At 40.1% G+C, this 24,331-nt stretch overlaps 1 protein-coding gene across 13 annotated transcripts in view; it reads left to right on the top strand.

Annotated features, from left to right (window-relative positions):
* Positions 1 to 24,331, top strand: part of LOC131060938 (uncharacterized) — a 198,006-nt gene that overhangs the window by 161,123 nt on the left and 12,552 nt on the right. For all 13 annotated transcript variants that reach the window (XM_057994393.2, XM_057994389.2, XM_057994392.2 and 10 more), the window contains 4 exons: positions 16,527 to 16,638; positions 16,751 to 16,900; positions 17,011 to 17,066; positions 17,260 to 17,341. In XM_057994393.2, coding sequence (XP_057850376.1) covers positions 16,527 to 16,638; positions 16,751 to 16,900; positions 17,011 to 17,066; positions 17,260 to 17,341 — 400 coding nt within the window. The remainder of the gene's footprint in view (positions 1 to 16,526; positions 16,639 to 16,750; positions 16,901 to 17,010; positions 17,067 to 17,259; positions 17,342 to 24,331) is intronic.

Genomic DNA, 24,331 nt, shown 5'->3' with positions numbered 1-24,331 from the left:
AGGTGAAATTCCTAATGCGTTCTTGGTTCCTATTCTGTCTGCCCAGAGGGCAAATCTCAATTGGGTATGCCATTCTCTTGGACTTCTTTCTAGCAGCTTCTTGATAACGCTGAGTAGGTTTTTATTAGTTGACTCAGCTAACCCATTACCCTGAGGATAATAATTTGATGAAAATTTGAGGGTTATTCCATATTCGAAAGCCCAATTCGAAAATCTCAATGATGTGAAGGCTGAGCCATTGTCGCAAACCAACGCATAAGGACATCCAAACCTCGTGATAATGTTTTCCTCCAGAAATTTAATTACGGCTTCGGTAGTGCATACTTTGAGTGCTTGTGCCTCTGACCATCTGGTACAATAATCAGTAGCAGTGATGATATATCTGTGTTGTGCCGAGGATGCGGGGTTGATGACACCAATAAAATCCATTCCCCATTTGGCAAATGGTCTTGCTTCGATCACTGGGTTCAATGGCATGGCAGGATTTCTTTCTCTGAAAGCTGTGACTTGGCAAGTGTGGCAAGTCTTGATATGATTAAATGTGTCTTTGAAAAGCTTAGGCCAGTAATATCCTGCACTCAAGATCTGGTGAGCTGTTGCGAGGTTGGCCCCATGTCCGGTCCCAAACTTGGAGTGAAAATGTTCAATTATTTGTTTGGCCTCTTCTTTGCCAACACATCTCAGATATATCCCCTCGTGATTCCTGCGATATAGAACGGATCCTTGAAGCATATAATGTTGACACTTTATTCTTAATGCTCTTTTCTGCGTGGGTGTCATACGAGTAGGGCACTTGTTGTTGAGCAGGTATGTCACAATTTCTTTGTACCATTCATCAGGGGTGACATCCTCCAATTCATAAACTTGTTGGATTAATCCGGGTCCGTCAATTGCCAATGTCTGTGCCAAAGCTTGTCCCCGAACAAGTTTCATAGGCTGTATTTCAATATCGAACTCTTGGATAATGGCGACCCACTTGCCCCTTCTTTCTCCTAGTTTATTCTGCATGAGAAGAGTCTTGACTGCTGCATCTGGCACTATTGCATAAATTTTGGCCCTTAAGAGGTAATGTCTGAATTTTTTAATGGCCTTTACCAGTGCGTATGCTTGTTTCTCAATGTTGGGATATCTGAGTTCTGCATCTTTCAGTGGGGTGCTCATGAATGCAATTGGATTCTCGTCTCTTTCTTCACTTCTTTGGGTGAGAATAGCGGCACAAGTGTAGTCAGAAGCGAAGGAATACAGGTAGAAGGGCTTGAGGTAATCAGGACTGATCAATACTGGCGCTTCTGCGATTGCCGTCTTTATCTCCTCGAATGCCCTCTTGGCTTGTGGCGACCATTCGATCTTTGCATCCTTCTTCAGCATTTCATTAAGAGGTCTGACTATCTCAGCAAATCTGGTGATGAATTTTCTAACAAAGTTGATCTTGCCGAAGAATGATTTGAGTTCCTTCTTACTAGCTGGCAAATTGATAGTAGATATAGCTTTTACTCTTTCTGGATCGATGGAGATTCCTCTTTCTGAAATGACATGTCCTAAAAGCTTTCCTTCTGTTACCCCAAATATGCATTTCTTCGGGTTGAGAGATACCCCATACCTTCTGCACCTTTGGAAGACTCTTCTTAAGTCATCCACATGATCTTCTCTTTTTCTGGAGAAAACTGTGATGTCATCCATATATATAATAATGCATTTTCCGATTAAGTCTCTAAAGGCGATATCCATGGCCCTCTGGAATGTGGCCCCGGCATTGATAAGTCCAAAAGGCATTCTTTTGTATGCAAATGTTCCCCACTTGGTAGTAAAAGCAGTCTTTAGTCGATCTTGAGGCTCGACCAAAACTTGATTATATCCTGAATATCCATCAAGAAAAGACATCATCTGTGACCCATTGACAATCTGCAACACTTCATCCAGCGATGGTAGCGGATAATTGTCCTTTTCCGAAGCTCAGTTGAGATTTCTGAAATCGACACATAATCTGATCTCTCCATTCTTCTTTCTGACAGGAACCAGGTTGGCGACCCACGTCGAATGCCTTACTGGGAAGATGATTTTGGCTGAGAGCAGCTTCTTAACTTCTTGATATATCAGGGGTTCCAACAAAGGATTAATCGGTCTTTGTCTCTGCCTAAATGGTTTGCTTCCTGGCTTCAAAGGGATTGTGTGAGTGATAATTGCAGTGTCATAAGTCTTGAGATCTTCATAACTCCATGCGATGACATCTGGGAAATCTCTCATATTTTTCAGGATTCCATTTCTTTCTGGTGCGGTGCAGGTCTTTCCAATGAACACATTCTTAACTTGTATGTCATCACCTACGTTGATCGTGTCGCACATGTTTCCTTCCATGCTGTGACTTTTCATCTCTTTCAATTTGTCGGGATCAAAGATTCTTTCTAACTCCACCATACCTTTTGGAATAGTGTTTGTCTTCAAATTCAGAACTCCTTCAGCATCCAATTCTGCTCCCTTGGCTTCTTCTTCGTCAATGATTTGAGCTAGGAAGACATCCGTGTTGGTCAAGAAATCCAGTATGTGCTTGTCATCTTCGAAAACTTGAAAATTGGTGATGTTATCTGAGACTGAAGGTACTGATGTTAATTCTACCGTGAACTTCTTTAATCCTTCCATTGCTAATGGTATCAAAGAGCTGGCGGCTTGTGCAAGGGAATTAGCCACTTGATTTTGATGCCTGTATATAGATTTGATGTTGAAGGCCTCGAAACTCTCGATGAGGTCCCAAACTCGATTTCGGTATCTGGTCAACCTTTTGTCATGGCAGATGTACTGTCTCCTGATTTGCGTTATAGCTATTCCTGAATCTCCATATACTTGCAATATTTTTGCTTTCTTTCTGATAGCCATCAGTAACCCATGAATCAAGGATTCATATTCAGCTACATTATTGGTGCAAGGAAATTGTAATCTATGAGCGGCAAGATAAGTCTCCCCTGTTGGGCTAATTAATTCATAGCTTGCTCCGGACCCTTGTTTGGACTTAGATCCATCGAACCTTAGTGTCCATATTACATTTTCTTGGCCTTCGGTTCCTCGGTCCTCCTGGCTTTCGGTTGATGTGTCGGATAGAACCTCGTCTTCCGAGGAGCTTTCATCTTTTGAATGTTCCATTTCTTCCACAATCAATATCTGTGGGACTCTTTTGTATACTTGCTCTGATGCAGTCTGGCACAAAGCACAGGATAGTTCTGAATGGACGGCATTATGTATCCTACACCAGCTGGGAAGGAGCAGATCTCGAACGGATGCCAAGTTACCAAGTTGCATACTTTGTTGTACGTTTCTATGTACGAACTTTCTGAAATTTTCAAACATTCCGTCATCTTCTTGGTCGGATCCTTGGTCACTCTCCACGACAATTTCTGTAGATTCCATCACCTCTTGCTGACCATCTTGGTCTTGCAGGTTTTGTATCATCAGGACCTCGCCTACTTTAGGCTTGTATGTCCCTAGATCTGATTCTAAGAACAGGACTTCATTGTCTTCCCCATACTCAGTTATCATAAGTCTCAATCTTGGAGTACTGTCAATCTTGATCTGATTTGGGACTCCTCTCCATGGTAACCACATATGTGCAAAGTCAGTTGACACATACCCATTCAATTTTCGTGACCAATCTCTACTTAGAAGCATCCCATATGAATCAGGAATATCCACGACTGATATGTCTATGAAATTTTGAACCCTTGGGTCCGCAGCCAATTGCATATGGATATTGTTCAATTCGCCCATGACTGGAACTTCTGTCTTGTCAAGCTGAGTGACTTTCCTTTTGGTCGGAGCAGGAGTTATTCCTAGTCTCTGACAGACAGCTAAGGGCATCACATTACTGGAAGCTCTTGAATCATAAAGGCAATTATGTAGTAATTTCCCAAAAATTCTGACTGATAGTAGGAACGGGGCTGGTTCATCTTTTCCTTGGGAAAGGACTGAGGAATCCCTACTGTGTTCTTGATGTTCTACTTCATTGACCTTCGGATTGTCATTCTTTACTAGGTCCTCCTCTTTTGAGTGATCAGTCTTGTTTGGAGATTTCCCTTTCTCGACCACATCTTTCTCAATGGCAACCTCCTTTCCTGGAAGCATCTGACTAGTGGTGAGACTTTCTTTGGTGGCGGGTTGAGCTTTCTTAGTCTCGCCTCTTTTGAGTAATATCTTGCCTTCCAACATATCTTCCTTTTTGGTTGGGAAAGCTATGGTCTGGACCATGCATTCATCTTGTTCAGATTGCTCTTTGTTATCGGCTTCCTCTTGGGTCATATTGATGGTAGCTTGGGCTTTGTTGGTCGAGTTTTGAACATTCGACCTTAGTGTGCTTGACTCACTTAAGCTATTAATCACTGCATCCTTGATTTCTGAGACCTTGAGTAGCTCATAGAGTGGTAGGCTAACTTTGACCTTCTTGAGTTCTTCCAACACCAACGTGGCCAATCTTTTCATATCGTCGCCCATGGGAGGTGCAATATTCTTTTGCCTATATTCTCGTGTATGCTGAGGATACTCTGGGTTATTGCTGGCCTGTGGATCTGGAGGAGTAGAGAAATTGTTTGGAGGAATCGATGTAGTTAGGGGTTCCTGATTTCTCTGATTTCTATGATATACCCTCTGATTCACACCTCCTGAGGACTGGTGGAATACCTCCTTTATCCCTTCAACTAGGACACTGTTGTTCAAGGGTGGAAAATAATACTCTGAGTCTTCAACGGGTCCATTTGCGGATGCAGGTGGGAACTGGGAACCCGGAGGTACCATTGGTCCATTAGCAGATTCTGGTGGGAATCTCCCATTTTGAGTCTGATTATCTTCTTCTTGTGAATATCTGTAGCTTTCCACAATCATGGCTTGATCATACCGTGTAGTTGGGACCATTTCGTATCCATTCGTGGGTGGATTTTCAGGTGGATCGTTGCTACGCATCTCTTGCTGGAATATGTCGGCTGCGATTTTGAATTCAGGACACTGCAACTCAGAATGCTAGTTGGTATTGTGGAGTCTACACCAACTAGACAAGGCTGCTTCTGCTAGAAACACTTTACTGGTAGGATGACTTTCTTGATTCTGGGAACTTGATGGGTTATCCAACGGCGTCACTATGTTTCCATTATTAGGAGCAATATTCCATGGCCTCCTCTGAAAGCCTTGGTTGTTATTTCCTTGGTAATTGTTCCTGAAACCTTGATTATTATTTCCTTGGAAATTCTGATTGTTTGTATGTTGGCCGTGGCTGACCCTCTGCATGTTTTGGAGTTGATTATTCTGGTTTCTTAGATGAGTAACTTCGGTTGACAGCTTTTTGACTTGTTCAATCAACTCCTTCATTTCATCCTTCTCTTCCTGTGTTCTTGATGAGTTTGTTGCGTTTTGCAGGTACACAGTTTGTGCTGGTGGAGCTTGTGAAAGTGGAACTCCGGGATGAGGCACCAGCTGGTTTGTCGGCTGTATACTAGGATATGTCGCTTGTGGAATGGGATTCATAACTGGGGTCTGGTTGGCCAGTGCCATACTAACTGCTTGCATTTGATTTGGTGCTGCGACAGGTCCCATATGTAGTAGCGGCCCAGTAATATTCTGTCCCATGTGCTTACTGACTTCAATAGCTTTTGCATATGCTGCGTTTAGGTCATTTGGTATAGGATGTGTCCTTACGAACATGGCGGTAAGATGATCTAGGGCTCCATAATAGATTTCCCTTGGGTCAGCAATGAGGTAGGGATGTCGTAACATTGTGTATGCGCGGTGAAACCTATTGTTGAAAGAGGTGATTGGCTCATGTTCTCTCCTTCGGATTTCAACAAATTGTCTATACAGCTCGGCCGGCGTGGTTGGTATACCAAACTTAGCAATAAATGCATCCTTCATTGCGTCCCAGGTCCTGATTGACCCTATAGGCAAATGAATGAACCAGAAGTAGGCCTCTTCTCCCAATGAGTAGGGAAAAAGCCTACATGCTACATCTCCATATTCGATTTGTCTGTTACGAAGATGATCCTCGAACATCTTGATATGATCCTCTACCGTACGATTGAAATCACTGACATTGAATTTGGAACAAAAGTGCTCTGGATTCTTTGGCATATCATGATAGACTGCAAATTCCAACGGTGATGGATTGTTGATTAGCCAAGTAGCGCCATTAAGTGCATGAGCAGGAGGAGAAGGAGGAGGAGCATTGTGTGCCATCGCGCTTCGCGGAGTTTGAAAACTTGACAAGGGACTTGATGAACTGGCTTGGCTTGTTGGTTGAGAAATCGCCTGGATACTTGCTTGAATTGCTGCTTGTACCTGTTCTTGAAGAGACGGAGCTTGTGATGACTCAGGAGATTCCTCTAATCTTAGTTCAAATTCTTTGGGAGTATCTTCTCTTTTGACTCGCTTTGATCTTGAAGTACACTGAAGCTCACTCAGATCTTTGACGCCTGGTGTCGACCTCAATATCCTTTGATGTTTCTCGGGCGAGAAAGAACCAATGCGATCCAGCGTGAAGTTTTGTCTTGCGGAGATTACTATAGGTTCCTTTGATTGCGAAGCCCTCTAACGACGACCCTTCGGTGTTCTTCAGCCCTATCTTCTTCTTGTTCCAAGATGATTCTTACTCTGTTGTACTCAGCTTCACTTCTCCTTACGTTCCACGCTAGGTGATTCAATCCCGAAATGATATCTTCTTGAATGTTGCCTATCTCCAAATTAGGTTGCACTACTTGATTCAATCCTTCATGTGGCAACACCATCGTGATTCATGATCATACTTGAAATGTATTCTCTTTTTTTTGGTAAATTTTCTGGATAGTACTGTTTCCCTAACGGAAGCACATAAGCCCTCCTTCTAGCGCCAATTCTGTTGACGTGTATTTTGTACACAATCAAACACAGAATAAAATACCCAAGGGTACCTTATCCTCTCTTGAATAAAACCTCTGATTGCTAAAGATATCGCGAAAAAGGATCAATCAGGATGACTCGTAAGGCCCCTTGATGAAACAACATTCACAACGACCACTGGTGCTTATCCACACGTAGAGACCCTACATCAAAGAACCTTGGAGTCATCCTGATTGATCCTTTTTCGCGATATCTTCAGCAATCAGAGGCTTTATTCAAGAGAGGATAAGGTACCCTTGGGTATTTTATTCTATGTTTGATTGTGTACAAAATACACGTCAACATCTCCTCGGCATCCTTGACAAGCATCATCATTGTATTTTCTGCCTCTTTAAGGTCTTTGCTTTCCTGCACCTGTTGATTACTTTTAGTCTTCAACTCCAACTCTTTAGCATTTTGCCTAGTTCTGCGTCTGGAAGAATGCTGGATAGAGCTAGAACCCGGCTCATCATTAACAATCACAGTATCTTTGTTCTGCTTATCCTTCTCCAGGCAGGCAACCAGCGCATTCATATTTTTGGAAGTCACCTTCATCACAACCAAGCTATGCTCCATGATTTTTCTCAGAGCACTCTCGGTTTTTTGAACCCTGTTGTTTATCAGTTCATAATCGGACTCGCCCTTTTCTTTGAGAGTCCTCACCATATCCTTTAGGTGCTTCACATCTCCCTTTATGATCTCACCCTTCGACCAGTCAAGAATATCTTTTTCATCCTCTACTTCACTATTATCCTCAGAATTTTCCTCTTTTCCTTTATCATTAATATCCTTAACCACATTATCAATTTTGAGCTCCAGATTTGAATAATAATGTTAACATCATGTTCTCAACGAATTGTCAACAAAATTTCCCTCATATTGAAGCTGAAATTTTGAATGCTAATTCAATAGGTACAGCAGTAGGTTTCCTTTTCATTAGTTGTTTATTTAATCTTTAGTATTAACTTAATAATGTATATTAACCTATCACATTCAAAAAATAATGTTCATATCATATTATTTTGAAACCTTGTGCAAGTTGGTCGAGCTAGAAAAAATGGGGGCAATCTTTGTTTGAAGTTAAAATTAAAACATGTCTTTTACAATTTGATAGTTCAAGCTTGCAATGCCTTGCCTAAACCCATCTTGCAGCTGTTGGTTCAAGCCTTCTTGCTTGTTCAAATTAAAATCTAGAAATTGTGTGGAAAAATCCAAAGAAAGTCACATTGTTTATTGTCATTTTTAGCTATTGTGACAACTACAACTCAAGGTATAATTCTAGAATCTATATGCTGCTGTTTAGGGATTTTGTCACCCAATAAAATAAAAAAATATTTAAAAGAATCTTGTTGGAATTGTTTTGGAATCGCTCTAGAGATGCCACATATGTAATGGAAATGAATGGGTTCGGTGAGAAAGAGGCTGAAATATTTCTAGTGGCAACCCTAGTCAAATCCACAGATGATTTGAACCAGGCTCCGATTCTAGGATGTTTTGTACCCAAAATTGACCTCTTCAAGTGATGATTCAGTAACATAGGCTTTGAACTAGGTGTGTATGAACATTCTAAGTTTTGATAAAAAAAATATATATATGTTGAATATTATTTGTTGGTGTAAATAAATATTCATTTTGGATATTATTACACTTACTTAAGTTAACTTAGGATAATGCATATCTTCGTAGTTTGGATTTGAGACACTTAGGGAAGTGTGCACATAGGGATAGAGCTTGTAGGAGAAATTCCACCTTTTGTGGTCTTATTTTGCTGTTACACTCCACATTCGGTGGGTCATCCACCTCTTGTGGAATATTATATTATTTCTCCTACCTACCCTTAGTATTTCTTACCTACCCTTGTTTCTCATTGAGCCACATGTCATAATTGTGTGCTCGTACATCCATATGGCCTTGCCTATATAAGCAGGCCTATATTCATTGTATTGGTTAATCCAGTTGATTATTTGCATATTGATGAGAATACAGTTTGTTCTTGTCATTCTATTGTCTCTTTTTATGCTTTTCATTGTGCCTATGATCTTGGCAAAATCCTACATGGTATCAGAGCTATTGGGGCTTCATTGATCAGTTTTTTGGAGACACTTTGGAGGCTTCTATTTTCGGATTTGGGGATCTTCATTTTTTGGGGGCGTCGTACAACGATTTGGACATCACCGTTGAATCTGGGAGGCCATTTCCATAAATTTCGACTATAAAGTCGACCTATTTTGGTGAGAAATTTTTTTTTCCCCATTTCGGCTATTATCGTACGGATTTCGAAAAATTTTTTCAAAAAATTATTTTTCGAAAAAAAAATATAAACGAAAAATAAAATAAAAAGCGATAAAAAAAAAAATCAAAAGGAAAAAAATTCAAATTTTTTTTTTTTTCGCTTTTTTGGGGGGTCCGTAGACCCCCCCCGTACTCTGCGTGTGCTGCAGGTCGCAGGCGTACTTGCTGTCGGAGCTGCCGCCGCCCGTACTCGTCCTCGGGCCCCGCTCACTGGTTCCGGCTTCCACCGCGCCCCGCCGCCGCTGCTGCCGTGTACCCACCGTTGCCCAGGTCTCCCTCCGCCGGCGCCCAGGTCTTCCGCCGCCGGCAGCCTCGGCTCTCGGCTTGCCGCCAGCCCCCTCGGCTCCGGCCGCTCCCTCCTCTCCGGCGACCACCAAAATCGACGGACCTGCGTCCGCCATTGGCCCGCGGTCAAAACCGTACACCTGCACAGTGCCACGTCAACATCCGTACGGCAGCACAGTCACCTGCACAGTCAGCAGTCCGTACAGTACGGGCGCCCAGTCAGCAGGGAGGCGAAGTTCTCGCGACGGTCATACGGCCGTCAAATTTAAGACAGTGAATTGCTGACGTCAGCGCCACATCAGCAGCTTTTTTGACCCCTCTCCATTGGGCTTTTTAGTTTTGCAGTCCAACTTTGAAAGGCCATATCTTGCTCATTTTTGCTCCTTTTTTGGTGCAATTTTTTTTGAAATGGGCTAAAATTTCGTGATCTTCGCAGTGGTGTGGTTATTTTCTGATTTTGGTGCACAAGATTTTCGGAATTTTCAGATTCTCTCAGCTGTACCTGTCCAATCCTCAATTCTGCAACTTCAAAGGCCTCGTTTGAGCTCATATGACCTCCTTTTCAGGTGCCGTTTTTTTTGAAAGTGCATATTTTTTCGCCTACTTTCATAATCTATGATCAGATTTCAGAGATTTTGAGTGGAGATTATACTTTTAGATATTGGTCTTATTTGGCCTATTAGGTACTTGTAAATTGCTTGGATCTTAGTTAGATCTCTTGCATTATCAGTTTGAGTCTCTTTTGGCTTTATTGAGGCAATTGTAAAATTGTAAATCAAAAGTCCACTTTGCCATTTTTTGCAAGTGGCCCATTGTATACGCACTACTTATAAAGTGCCAAATCATCACTTTTGGGGGGGGGTTCTTTGATTGAGTGAATTTGGGGGGGTGTCTTGTGTGATTGTGCCTCTCTTTGTGCTCTTTCCATTTTTGTTGCAATGAGTCCTAATAAATTTCCACCTTTAACTCCACATAATTATGCATCATGGAAAATTAAAGTATGGAGTAAATTAATGGAAAAGGGTCTCACACATTACATAGATGGAACAATAACAGCACCACCTGATCCTAAGGCTGATCCAAATGCTCAATTAGAATGGCTCACAAAGAATTGCATGGCTCTTGGAACTTTACGCAAGTATGTATCAGATGACCTCGTTTTTCACATTGAGAAGTGTAAAACAATCAAAGAGGCTTGGGATATGTTTCAGAAATTGTATGGTCAAGTTGATGAAATCAGAGGTTATCAGATTGACAATGAGCTCACCAACTTGGATCCCAAGAGTTTTGATACAATCCAAGATTATGTCACCAAAGCAAATGAGCTATGAGCAAAGCTTAAGGATTGTGGAATTGACGAAAAGGATGCTCAGTTGATATTCAACTTGTTGGACAAGCTTGCACTAGAATATGCAGCATTTGTGTCTAGCTTCCAAACTCATCGTTTGACAGTGGGGAGTTTTTATGTTATGCCTTCATTTGATGCTTTCACAAAAATGTTAATATTGGAACAATCTAAGTTGTTGAACATGGGGTTTCTCAAGTCTTCAAAGTCCAAGGCTTTGGTGGCTAATCAAGGGAATCAAGGAAGTCAAGGCAAAGATTCCAACAAGAAGAAGAAGCACTCTAAGTCTAAGCCACACCAGGAAAAAGGACAATCATCCTCTCCATCACAAGGCGATTTTACATCCTCTTCCAAGAAGGGGACACCATCTAAGAAGGATAAACCAACTTGTGCATATTGCAAGAAGTATGGTCATGATGAGCATCGATGCCACGCAAAGCAAGTTGATGAGTTAACCAATCTTCTTAAGAAAAACAACATCAACTTGCCATCCGCCTACACAAAGAAGGATTCATCTCCTTCCTCTTCCTCACAGTCGAAGGGAAAAGGGCAAGCATTTGTGGCTACAACAGGTTCTTCACAGCAGTGGATACTTGACTCAGGTGCCTCATACCACATGGGTTCTACAAAGGAGCAGTTTTCTTCATTGGAGCCATCTAAGGTACCTCACATTTACATAGGTGATGATACACAAGTAGAGGTTGAAGGGAAAGGTTCAGTTGACATGGATGATGGAACATTTGAGAATGTTCTCTATGTTCCTAACTTGTCTACCAACCTTCTCTCCATCTACCAAATCACTCACTATGGGAATGGGAAAAAGGTTGAGTTTACACCAGATTCAGTTGTGGTAAAGGAACTTGATGATGATGCCTTGGTAGCAGTGGGACAAGTCAATGACAACTCAAGGCTTTATTCATTCTCCCACTTTGTGCCAAGTTCACCTTCTAGGGCCTTGCTTACTCATTCAAATTCAGAAAGTAAGCTATGGCATGAGCGGTTTGGTCACCTCAACTACCGCTATCTTCAGTAGCTAAGCACTAAAGACATGGTCACAGGTCTACCTCGAATCAGTTTTTCAGAGGGTGTATGTTCAGGTTGTTCCATGGGCAAGCATCTCGAAGAGAAGTTTGATAAAGGGAAAACTTGGAGAGCTTTGGAAGTTCTTCAACTTGTTCACAGCGATGTAGCAGGTCCATTTCCAGCACCTTCATTTAGTAAGGCCCGCTATGTTCTTACCTTCATTGATGACTACTCCCGCTTCACTTGGGTCTACTTTCTCATTCATAAGAGTGAAGTATTTGACAGATTTCAAGACTTCAAGACTCGTGTGGAGAAGCAATCAGGGAAAGTGGTCAAGATTTTTCGCACAGATAATGGAAGGGAATATGTGAACAAAAGACTTGAGGATTTTTGTACATTTGAGGGGATTGATCTTCAGCATTCTGTAGCATACACTTCACAGCAGAACGGGGTTGCAGAACGCAAGAATAGAACTCTCAAAGAAATGGCTAGCTGTATGATACATGCACGTTCTCTTGATCCCGCCTTTTGGGCAAAGGCTATCAGTTGTGCCACACACATCCAGAATCGGGTTCCTCACAAAGCTTTGCAAGGTATTACTCTTTTTGAGGCTTGGGCTGGTAGGAAACCGATTGTGAGACATTTCAGAGTCTTTGGGTGTCCAGAATGGGCTCGCATACCTCCGCAGAAACACAAGGCATTGGAACCTCAGAGTCGGCCTTGCATATTTGTTGGATATCCTGAGGGTGTTAAGGCATACAGATTGATGGATCCAGAGACACATGAGGTGTTCATTGAGAGGAGTGTTCACTTTGAGGAAAGCTCTCCTAGCTTAGCCTCTCTACCTCCTCCACCCTCCTCCATTGTGGATAGTGATGTTAGTGATTTAGATGATGAGACTCCTTCAACTCCGACTCGCAGGGTTACACCTCCGCAGGGTCCACTTGCAGTTGAGGAGCTTCGTTCTCCACCTCCACCTAGACCTTGTTGGGCTCGACAAACACTTGAGTCCGCGGGTTCTCTTGTTGGGGATCCTTCAGATACACGGAGAACTTGATCACAACATTAGGATCTTCCACAGCATTCATTGCTACCGCTTCCGATCCACAGACATTTAGGGAAGCATCAGGGGTTCCTGAGTGGGACCAAGCTATGGAGGAAGAGTATAGTTCCTTGATGAGGAACAACACATGGGATTTAGTCCATCTCCCTAAGGGGAGAAAGATGGTTCGATGTAAGTGGATCTATCGGACCAAGTTTGCATCGGATGGTAGTATGGATAAGTATAAGGCTCGGCTTGTTGCGAAAGGTTTTTCGCAGGTTGCAGGTGTTGACTATACTGAGACCTTTGCACCCGTAGCCAAGATGAACTCCATTCGTTTGACACTTGCTATTGCTGCAGCTCATGGTTGGGCTGTACATCAGATGGATGTGAAGAGTGCTTTTCTTCATGGTGATCTTGATGAGGAGATTTATATGGAGCAGCCACAGGGTTTCATCCAGGATACTTCCTTGGTTTGCAGACTAAGGAAATCTCTCTATGGCCTTAAGCAGGCCCCCAGGGCTTGGTATGCCAAGATGGATTCCTTTCTTCTCTCCGCAAGGTTCACCAGGTGTCATTTCGATCCGAATGTCTACATTTTGCGACAGGATGACTCTCACTTGATACTTGTGCTCTATGTTGATGACTTGATCATTACAGGGAGTACTTCATCCATCATTAGCAGGGTCAAATCTGCTTTGCATGACAGATTTGCTATGACTGACTTGGGTCTTTTGCACTACTTTCTCGGGATAGAGATTTCACAGTCACCTTCCGGGATTACGCTATCGCAGCCCAAGTATGCTCTTGATCTACTTGCACGCTTTCATATGGCTGATTGTAAGCCTGCCCCGACTCCCTTTCTTTCAGGAGTCAAGCTTGAGGCTCAGTGTTCTTCTCCACCAGTTGATGCCACTTTGTATCGTCAGCTTGTGGGTAGTCTCATCTACTTGACTCATACCCGCCCTGATATTTCATTTGCAGTTGGCATGGTTTCCCGCTTCATGCAGGAACCACATGAGCTTCATTGGAAAGCCGCCAAATGCATCCTTCATTACATCCAGGGTACACATCACTATGGGATTCACTATGCAGCAGGCACAGGACTTCGCTTGGTTGGTTACACAGGCTTCGATTGGGCTGGCGATCTTGATGATCATAAGTCTACTTCTGGTTACAGTTTTCACCTTGGTTCGGGCCCCATTTGTTGGCAGAGCAAGAAGCAACATGCTATTGCTCTCTCTTCAACTGAGGTTGAGTATCGAGGCGCTGTTAACACAGCGACTGAGACCATTTGGCTCCAGCAGATCCTCACAGAGTTTGGATTCACCACTCCACGACTGACAGTTCTACATTGTGACAATCAGAGTGCTATTGCGATCTCGAAGAACCCGGTCCAGCACCAGCGGACCAAACACATCAAGATTCATATGCACTATATCCGAGAGCTCATCCAGGAGCAGGTCATTGATTTGTAGTATTGTCCTACAGCAGAGCAGGTTGCTGACATATTCACCAAACCTTTCACCGAGAGTAAGTTCCAGCAGTTGCGAGCTCACTTGGGGGTGCGGGATGTCTCATTAGGAGGGGTCAGCTGACTTCTTCCTCTCTTATGGGGGGGACTTTTTCCTCTTTGAGGTTTTGTCCTTCTTCTTTGAGAATCTTTTGTACATTCATCTCTCTTTTGGGGGGGAGTTTTTTCCCACTGGGTTTTCTCCCGTTCTCCGTTTGTGAGAGATTGCATTGCATAGTTTTGCTTGCATTTGCATATTGTACATGGGTACCTATCATGGCCTCATAGCCGGGACCCATCTTGCATTGTTGACTTGAGTCTTCATTCCCCTAAGTTGCACTTAAGGGGGCGTGTTGGTGTAAATAAATATTCATTTTGGATATTATTACACTTACTTAAGTTAACTTAGGATAATGCATCTCTTCGTAGTTTGGATTTGAGACACTTAGGGAAGTGTGCACGTAGGGATAGAGCTTGTAGGAGAAATTCCACCTTTTGTGGTCTTATTTTGCTGTTACACTCCACATTCGGTGGGTCATCCACCTCTTGTGGAATATTATATTATTTCTCCTACCTACCCTTAGTATTTCTTACCTACCCTTGTTTCTCATTGAGCCACATGTCATAATTGTGTGCTCGTACATCCATATGGCCTTGCCTATATAAGCAGGCCTATATTCATTGTATTGGTTAATCCAGTTGATCATTTGCATATTGATGAGAATACAGTTTGTTTTTGTCATTCTATTGTCTCTTTTTATGCTTTTCATTGTGCCCTTGATCTTGGCAAAATCCTACATTATTTAATATAGGTTGACCAATAAAACTATATATGAACATGCAATATTACTGTATTGAATAGCCAAAAGAAATTTCATTTATCTCTTTACACTGCATGACAAGAATTTCAAGTTTGAGTATCAGATTATTTACATATGAACATTCATATTTGAATAATAAATTTTACACTGTTCTCAACAACTTTTCAGCAAACATTCCATCAATACTGAAGAAGCTGAAAATTTGGATGCTAATTCAATAGACACCATAGTAGGTTTCCTTTTCATCAGTTGTATACTTAATATTAGCTTAATAATAAATATCAAGTTTTAACCTATCATATTTAAATAATAGTGTTCATGTCATATTATATTGAAACCTTGTGCAAGTTGGTTGAGCTAGAAAAAATGGAGGCAATAATCTTTGTTTGAAGTTAAAACTAAAATCTGTCTTTTTGACTTTTGTAATTTGTTAGTTCAAGCTTGCAATGCCTTGCTTAAACCTGTCTTGCAGCTTGCTGCTTCAAGCCTACTTGCTGATTCATGTTAATATTTAAAATAATGGTGGAGTGCAACTAAATTTTAATGCTTTGAAGCTATACAAAATTACAAATGATATGACTTGTACTATGAACTTGATAGTAGAAATTATCCAATTTGAATATTGACATTCTATCTATGAAAATATTAAATTAAGTTGCATTTTACTGATCATGGAACTGGAATTTTTCATATCTAAACCATCAAAAATTTTCTGTGTCAAAATGATGTATTTCACCTTAGAGATTTCCTCTTTGTGTAAAATTAATAATAGATACAATTCTTCTGAGCATAACTAAAATAAAAATGTTACTTGTGTATTTGCTATTTTATCTGTGATGATCTATTATCTTTGCTTGGCACTGGAATCTATAATTTAGAGCCTCACTCATAGGCTTTGACAGCTTTGTTATGAGTGAACTTGCTTGGTTGGTTGTAGATGAGTACTAAATGACTGTTGGAATCTTTATCACTCTTGCATGTATCTTTGGATGTACCCATGTGGCTGGCTGCTGCTACGTTACTAGTTATATAGGCCATGTCTATCCTTCATTATTCATAAAGGAGGTTTATACTGTTGCAATCACTGGAACTTATGAATGCATGTTGACATGTCAGTTGGATTGGTATCCATAAAGTTTGTTTTGAAGATTCTGTCATTCTTTAATCATTATCTTTGAAATGTAATTCATGAATTCTGTTTCCAGTGGAATTAGCTGAGACATGATAAATGATGACAAATATGAAATAAATCAGTAACCTTTTAGAATTGGAATTCAACCTCTTATTCTAAATTCACTTTTTGTTTTAATGTTATGTTCACAGTAAAGCGGATGAGGAATTTTGGTTTGCTTATACTTGTCCTGGACAAGATTCAACGAGTGGAGTGAATATGTACAATGATCTTGCAACACTTCTTTTCTCAGTACCTCATGAAGTCAGTTCTTATGCACAACAATTTTGTAATTCCAAAGAATTTAGCGTGCTTATTAAGTTCTCAACTTGGTGCATTAGATTCTTCTTGATGGTTAAAATCTTCATTGTGGCAGACAATTAAGCATCTACTTCAACTGGGGAATGATGTGGATCCTTACTTTACTGTAAGGAGCTTGGGTATTTATACTGTATCATTCTTGGCAATCTTTATCTTAGCCTATGGAATAGCTACCCCTGGAGGAATTTTCATGCCATCGATGATGGTAAATTAAAAATTAAGATGACAAATTCTTTTGCATTTTCTTTACTTATAATTGTCAGATACGCTGTGTGGGATTTCTTAGCATTTTATGATTTTTCTACTTTTGGTTAGGTTGGAGCTTCTGTTGGAGCTCTTTTGGGTTGCTTGTTTCGCTTGATATTTCCAGGGTAAGATACATGTTATCTGAGTTATTTTGTAGAGTGAGAATAAGAATCAATACCAAGCTGTTACTTTGTAATTTTCTGGATATTTAATTTAGAAAAAAATGGATAAATATTTTTTCCAATTTTTCTTTGTAATTTTCTGGATATTTAATTTAGAAAAAAATGGATAAATATTTTTTCCAATTTTTCTTGGCAGGGCCAACATTCAACCTGGACTACATGCTTTGATTGGTGCAACTGCTCTTCTTGGAGGAGTTTTCCGATCATCAATTTCTGTGGTATTATTTTTTTCTATTTTGAATTTTTGAAGGATGCAAGGTTGAGTAATAATCTCAAATTCTCTAGTCCCGCATGGTAGGTGAATTGGCTTGGGCTGTGGGTTTGTTCCCCATTGGTCTCGGGTTCGATTCCCTGCCAGGTTATCCCGGCGGCTGGGGACTGCGGGCGGACTCATCCGCCTCCAGAGGACTAGTCTCGCCTCGTCTCGCCTCTCCCCTGACCCCAACTTGGCTCCCATAAGTCCAAGGTAAGGCGGGGTTAGTCGCTGGGATGAGACGCGGGGATACCTCTGGGTTACCAAAAAAAAATAAAAATAATCTCAAATTCTCTTAAGGTGGCAATCAGAAAAAAAAAGTTGATATCAGGGATGTTTCACTTGTTTCTTTTTATATCCAGACAACTGAAATATAAAAGGCTTCGCAATGGTTAAAGCTCTGAGAAACCAAATAATTAGGAATTTCATGCAGAGTATGGTAGCATAAAAGTTGTCTATCATGATTGGGAATCTCATGCCTTAAGGAAAACGACAGAAAAGGTATCTTCTTCTGCTATGTTTGATTGTAATGACCCAAGTCTCCTGTTAACAGGCATATCTGCTTGTGGTCTAGTGTCCAAAATTATACGTGTTTGGGATATTATTCCATGGAATTCAAAATTGTTGTCACTTGTTGACTTATGTCAAGCACTGTTGGCATGTGACCTATGTTATAGAAAAACCTTACTGATGAATATGATTTTAGGACTTGTATCCTTGGCCCTTTGGTTCTGAAGGATGGTGTGCATGAATTCATCTGTGGACTCTGGTTATATTCCTGGCAGGAGAGGACATTTTGCAATATAAACAAAGAAAGAATACACTATTTAAAGCATAAAAAAATATATACCACCTTGATAATTAACAGAAATGGGCATCAGAATTCCTAGTTTAGTGAAAATAAGGAAGCGATAAACAGTGCAATTGTCAACAGTGGTCATGTCAGACTGTAGCACTGTATTACGCAACAAAATTATGGGCTTCTGAAAAGAAAAGCTTCCAATAGTGAACAAATGCCAAAGATGTAAAGTTGTGAGACAGATGATAAAAATGACAAATTTTGTTGTTTTAGATATCATATCAGTGCCTGCCTTGGTAACTAATACATTGTTTGTGCATTGGAATAACATTTATAAAGTTCAGAATAGGTGAGACCACAGTTGAAAAACTTGGAGTCAGCAATGACAAGGCTGGCTCAATTTTTTTTTAAAAACTTGAGATTCGCCAAAAAACTCAGAAAAAATTGGGGCAATAACTTGGCAAATTTATCGAACATGTGAAAATATATAATTTCTTAAAATATTCTTAAAAACACATATATACAGTGAATTTGCAGAAAATATTATTGATTTCCAAATATATAAAGAATCAATTATAAATTAAAAACAAAATATATATTGATATACATATTAAAAATTACATATATTAATTAGAAATTAATATACATATTAAAAATTAAATGAATTAATTATAAATTAATATATGGTAAAAATTAAATATATTAATTATAAATTAAAAATAAAATATATTTCCAAATATTTATTTATACATACAAAGAATTAAAAGAACTATCGAATAAATACATAGAATCACCTTTCACTCACCATGATTACCGAATTCATAATAAATTAAGTTTTCATTATACTAAATCAACAAATAAAAATGTCAATATTTTATAAAATTAACAAATTATAACATAAAATAAAATTAAAATGGAAATTGGAGATCTAAAACTTACTTTGATGATCTCCTCCATGGCCTTGGCAAATCTATCCAAAAAAATGGTCAAATGACCCTCTTTACTTCAGTCTTCTTACAATAAGATGACCCTCTTTACTTCAGTCTTCTTACAATAAGGATGCTATACATTGCAGGTTAGGAAGTTATTGACAAAGTGTGAATTCTAATAGTACAAGTTCCTTGCTTTGAAAGTGTTCTCTCATGAGATTCAGGACCCAAATATGGTTGAATGTGTACTTTGTGATATCCCTTGTGTTTTGAACCACACTCTTCACCTAGCTCTACATTCTTTACCTAGTTAAGTTTCCATATGTCCTCAAGGAGTAGGTTGATATGGGTGGCAAAAAGGTTCTAAAATAATGTTGAGTGTCTCACCTCTAGAAATCTATAAGCTGCCACATACACAATTGCATTGTTGGTCACTATTTGGATGATGTTTTCCACTCTCATCTCTATCACTACCTCATCAAACAAGTTGGACAAGGGAGGCATCGATTGCCTTCAAAAACCTTAACTATATTTTTTAAGCACTTCAAAGCTAATGAGCATCCTATTCCTACAATCTATCCACCCATTGGATAAAATGATGCAGCCTTTTTTAACTGGTATTTATTTTTGTACTAGTTGACATGTTTTGGGCCTCATCCTACAATACTAAGTCACTCGACTCATAATGGCTCCAGGCATTGAATCTCCTCGTGGCCATGATTAGTGCATTAGCCAATTACTCCCGATAACAATTCAAAACAACATTTAGTAGAATATTCTTGTAGTACCACAATCTCTCACATGCCAATCTCACCTCATTTTGCAATTCTTTACTCCATGCAATGCCTTCCAACGAAGGTTGTGCACCAAAAGACCTACAAAGAACAAAAAATCTATAACTATGGCTGCCCACATTGTCTAATCCTTGGATCTATGGCCCAATGAAAGAACATAAGCCTCTTATATTTCCCTCTAACTTTGTAGAACTAAAAATTGGGGCCAAGGGCTACCATTGTCTTTGCTGTCCTCTTTTTCTTTTCTTTTCTATATTTAAATGCTGCAAGTAGAGCTTTCACCTCCTTCTCACTCTCTGGACTAGCTTCTATACATGACATAACATCTCGGCAAGGGACTAGTGCAAGGTGATCTTTGAGGCAATTTGTCTCCTCTCATCCTTAGTGCAAAATTACAAATAATCACTCTTTGTGTTGGACCTTCTATTCCATGTTTCCAGAAAGGGTGTTTAGGTTTGCATCTAGTTCTTCTATTTGTATAAGTCATAATCTCTTTGGGAATATGAAAAATGAATCCGTTGACATGTTTTTTATGCACCTCGAACACAAAATAAAAACCAAGGTATTCTATCCTCTCTTGAACAAATAAACCGCATATGCTATTCAACGTGATCAAATGAGATGACTCCAAGGTTTACAATGCAAACTATGCGACTTAAATGTTGTGGATAGACTCAGTGTTTATGATGTGATTTTGCTGGCATCACAAGGGGACTTATGTTTTGCTTCAACTCTGCTGAAACGTGGAAACTAACTACTTGCTTGGAAAATAAAGGATAAAAGAGATAAGGGATAGGAAATCTAATTTACTCCTAAGAACAATGATAATGATGGATGACATTTAAATAGACAAATTCCTTCAAACCAAGCTTTGCTTCACCATTAGGAACAACTACACAAACTTGATGCAATCTTCTAAGGGAATGGAAGATTTTTACAATGCGAATACATCATCCAAATACCCAATGCTGGCACAACTTGAACAAGTATCCACAATCGAACTTATCATAATGATTAGGCTCAGGCTAACTCTACACTGTAGCTTACAATCAGCAAACCACAAAAAGTATGAACCAAGGAACTCATCACAATATCTTCATAAGCATCCACCATGATCAATGAACTCTAATTAATCTTGAGAAGTAACAAGAAACCATGCAACATGAAGAAACACCACATTGAGATCTGTTGGCATTTTTGATGTTTATGTTGTGATTGTCATTGATGGACACACACTTGTATTGATATCCCCTTTATATGTATGAGCTCATGCTCAACCGGTATTTGTTCCAACCGGTATTTTGTACTCTAGTCTTTAGACTAGTAGTGATTTTGCAGAATGTGTTTTCCCGGTCTGAAGCGGCATGTCGACCCCAAGCGGTTCGCAGATCACAAGCGGTACAAGGAAGCAAAGCGGCACAACACATTCTTACCAGTCTTCATTTTTGTCAAACCGACAACCGGCATTTTTGTCAAACCGGCAACCGACATTTTGTATGAACTGGTAACACTCTGTGATGAGTTACCAACCGGCATTTTGTGATGAGTTACCAATCCACCGATTGTTTGACGGTGCCGACACATTGACGGTGATTCTTGTGTCGTGTTACTGAGTATGTCTAGATTCACTGAACCTAGGAAATTGTAATGTAATCCTATTGGACCGACATGAAATCAGATTCCTTTAAAAGGACATCATGTCTAGGGTTTTAAAAGTTGTTGAAAGAGTTGCGAATAGGGTTTATGTTGAGCTAGGGTTTAAGGTGAAAGAGTAGAGCGATCTTATGAGAGGAGATCGAGTTGTAACTCAGAGTGAGATAGAGAAGACTGAAGTAATGCTGGAATGCATTAGCTGTGAGCATACTGGATCTAACCAAGCAGTTTGTGCTAGTAGATAGATCAAACACTTGTTGATTACTCACATCTTTGACAAGTTTGTAGCCCTTAACCGGGTAGGCCTCAAAGCCTTTGTAAAATCCTCTAACAAGGTGGTTCACACATGTGAATCTAAAATCCTCTAACAAGGTAGTCTTTAATCGAACTTATCTCCTAACAGAGATTGAGATTCTTAACAGGATCTGTTTTAGTGAAGAACATTGTAAGACCTTAACCGGTCTGGTTTCTATTCTGCAGATAGTGACTTGTGAGTTCCATCTCACCGTGGTTTTTCCCAGTTGGGTTTCCACGTCAAATATCTTGTGTTATGGTTGTATTGCTTTTGTGGGTGAATGGTTTATTTGCATTTTGGTTTGTATGTGTGATAACCGGTTTGATTGTCAGACTGCTTTACCGGTTCATCTCTAGACTGTGTCAATGTTTTAGTGCAGAGATTTTTGGCATACTAATTCACCCCCCCCCCCTCTTAGTATTCATCAATTGGTATTAGAGCCAACCTTTCTATAAGTTTAACCACTTGGAAAGAGATATGGGAGAATACACATTGAGGGAACTTACTCAACGGCTCACTAAGTTTGAGCAAGCCTATGATGATCTTATGGTCAAATACAAGGCATCTCAAGCAAAAAGAAGAGAACATGCAGAGAGGCTGATGGAACTATTTGAAAGTAGTTCTGAAGATGAAGCTAACATGGAAGCTATGATTGCTGAAGTGAATAAGATGAATGATTCAAACTCTAATCTGAGAAAGGAGTTGGAAGGGCTGACTATTCGGTTTAGTCAAGAACTTATAACTGGAGAAAGGCTGAAGATCTGGTAAAAGACAGAGATCATGAGATCTCCAAGTTGAAACAAGAGATTAGTGCACTAACTGCTCGCCTTCATGAGAGCATAATGGAGAAAGAAGACATGCAAGGAGAACTGAACATTGCCATCTCAGAAAATGCAGGTCTTATGGAGACAAACACTGCTATTTCCAAAGAACTCTTTGAATCAAAGGAAATACTAGCTAAGTTTGGCAAAAGTACAGTCAGGCTAGAGCAAAAGCTTGAATCATCTAGACCGGCAAAGAATACCAATGGTCTTGGTTTTTCTGAACATGAGGAAGGAGAATCCTCAAGGACAAATGCTGAAGCATCAAAGAAGCAACCGACACTCAAAGGAAAAGGTAAGCAAAAATTCAAACCTGTTTTCTTTATCTGTCTTAAAGGAGGACACACTGCCAATGTGTGTAAGAGCAAAGCCTACAATAATTTTCCTTATTTTATCAACAATATACCTAGATCCAATAAGTTCAATGGTCATTGTTATGCATGCAACAAGTTTGGGCATAGAGCATTTGAATGCAGGTCTGTAATGGATAACACCGGAAGATATCCTCAGAGGACCAAAGGAACTGGTCCTGAATCTTTTATAAACCGGAACCACAACCGGTTTAATGTCCTCAACCATCAGTCAAGAAGCGGTGGTCATCAAGCGGCAACCAGATGGAGAGAAAGTTGTATGATCTGTCATGGTCATGGTCACACTGCTGCAACATGCAGAAGGAAGAATGGAAACATGTACAATGGACCTTGGAGAACACCTGGACTTGTTTGCTATCACTGCAACAAACTGGGTCACATTGCAAGATTCTGCAGAATCAGAAAAAGTATATTTGATGATATACCGGTCACTCAGGAAGAAGAAATAGATGTTGAAATAGTTCAAGAAGACATGAAGAAAGTATGGAAGAAGAAACCAGTATTATTGGAGGAGGAACCAGTTTCTGCACCCAGTGTGGAAATATCTGAACCGGCAAACTAAGCCTCAAAGGCTTAGGGGGAGCAAACGGCAAAATGCTTTCGAACCCCCGGTTAACATCGGTAAAAGACCTTAACCGGTATTCTACACCTGTCGCTTGGCAGAAGACCGGAAACGGTAAAGAGGCAAATTAGGGTTTATGCCCTAATATAGGAGCATTAATGATGGTAGGTGAGAGACATGTATAAATGCAATTTTCAAATCATTTCTCACTATCTGTTTTTCGAGCGAAGAAAAGTTTTCAAGTGCAGAGCAAAGAGAAGGCGATTTGAGCTTAGATTTCGAGGAATTGGAGAGATTTGAAGGAGAGTCAAATATAGTTTGCAATCGGCAGTGGAGAACTCAAACCAGTGATTTGGCATCCGACGAAGAGCGAAGGAAAGCAGAATCAGGAAGCCCTAAATTCGCGTTTGAAAGGTATTTTTCGTATTCTTGAAATACTCTTCAATGGCTTCCGCATCTCATACCAGTTCAAGCACATCCATTGAGTCAAAAAATTTCATTCAGAGGAAGTCCAAGTATAATGCTTTGTCACAAGTCCTAGCTGGAGTCATAGTCGAAGAAGGAATTTTTGACTATATTGATTGCAAGATAGAAGACATAGGGTCCTTGGCCATTCACACTCAATTAGGTCTATTTTGCGGAAAGGATAAAAGGATCAAACCGGAGTTCAGTATCTTAGAGAAGAAAAAACTCCATAATGCGGTGTATTTTTTGGAAGATTTCACAGAGGA

The sequence above is a fragment of the Cryptomeria japonica genome, chromosome 5 (genome assembly GCF_030272615.1).
Source record: "Cryptomeria japonica chromosome 5, Sugi_1.0, whole genome shotgun sequence".
NCBI classification, from domain to species: domain Eukaryota; kingdom Viridiplantae; phylum Streptophyta; class Pinopsida; order Cupressales; family Cupressaceae; genus Cryptomeria; species Cryptomeria japonica.
Note: the sequence above shows the minus strand (reverse complement) of the source record. Positions and strands in the feature narration are given on the sequence as shown.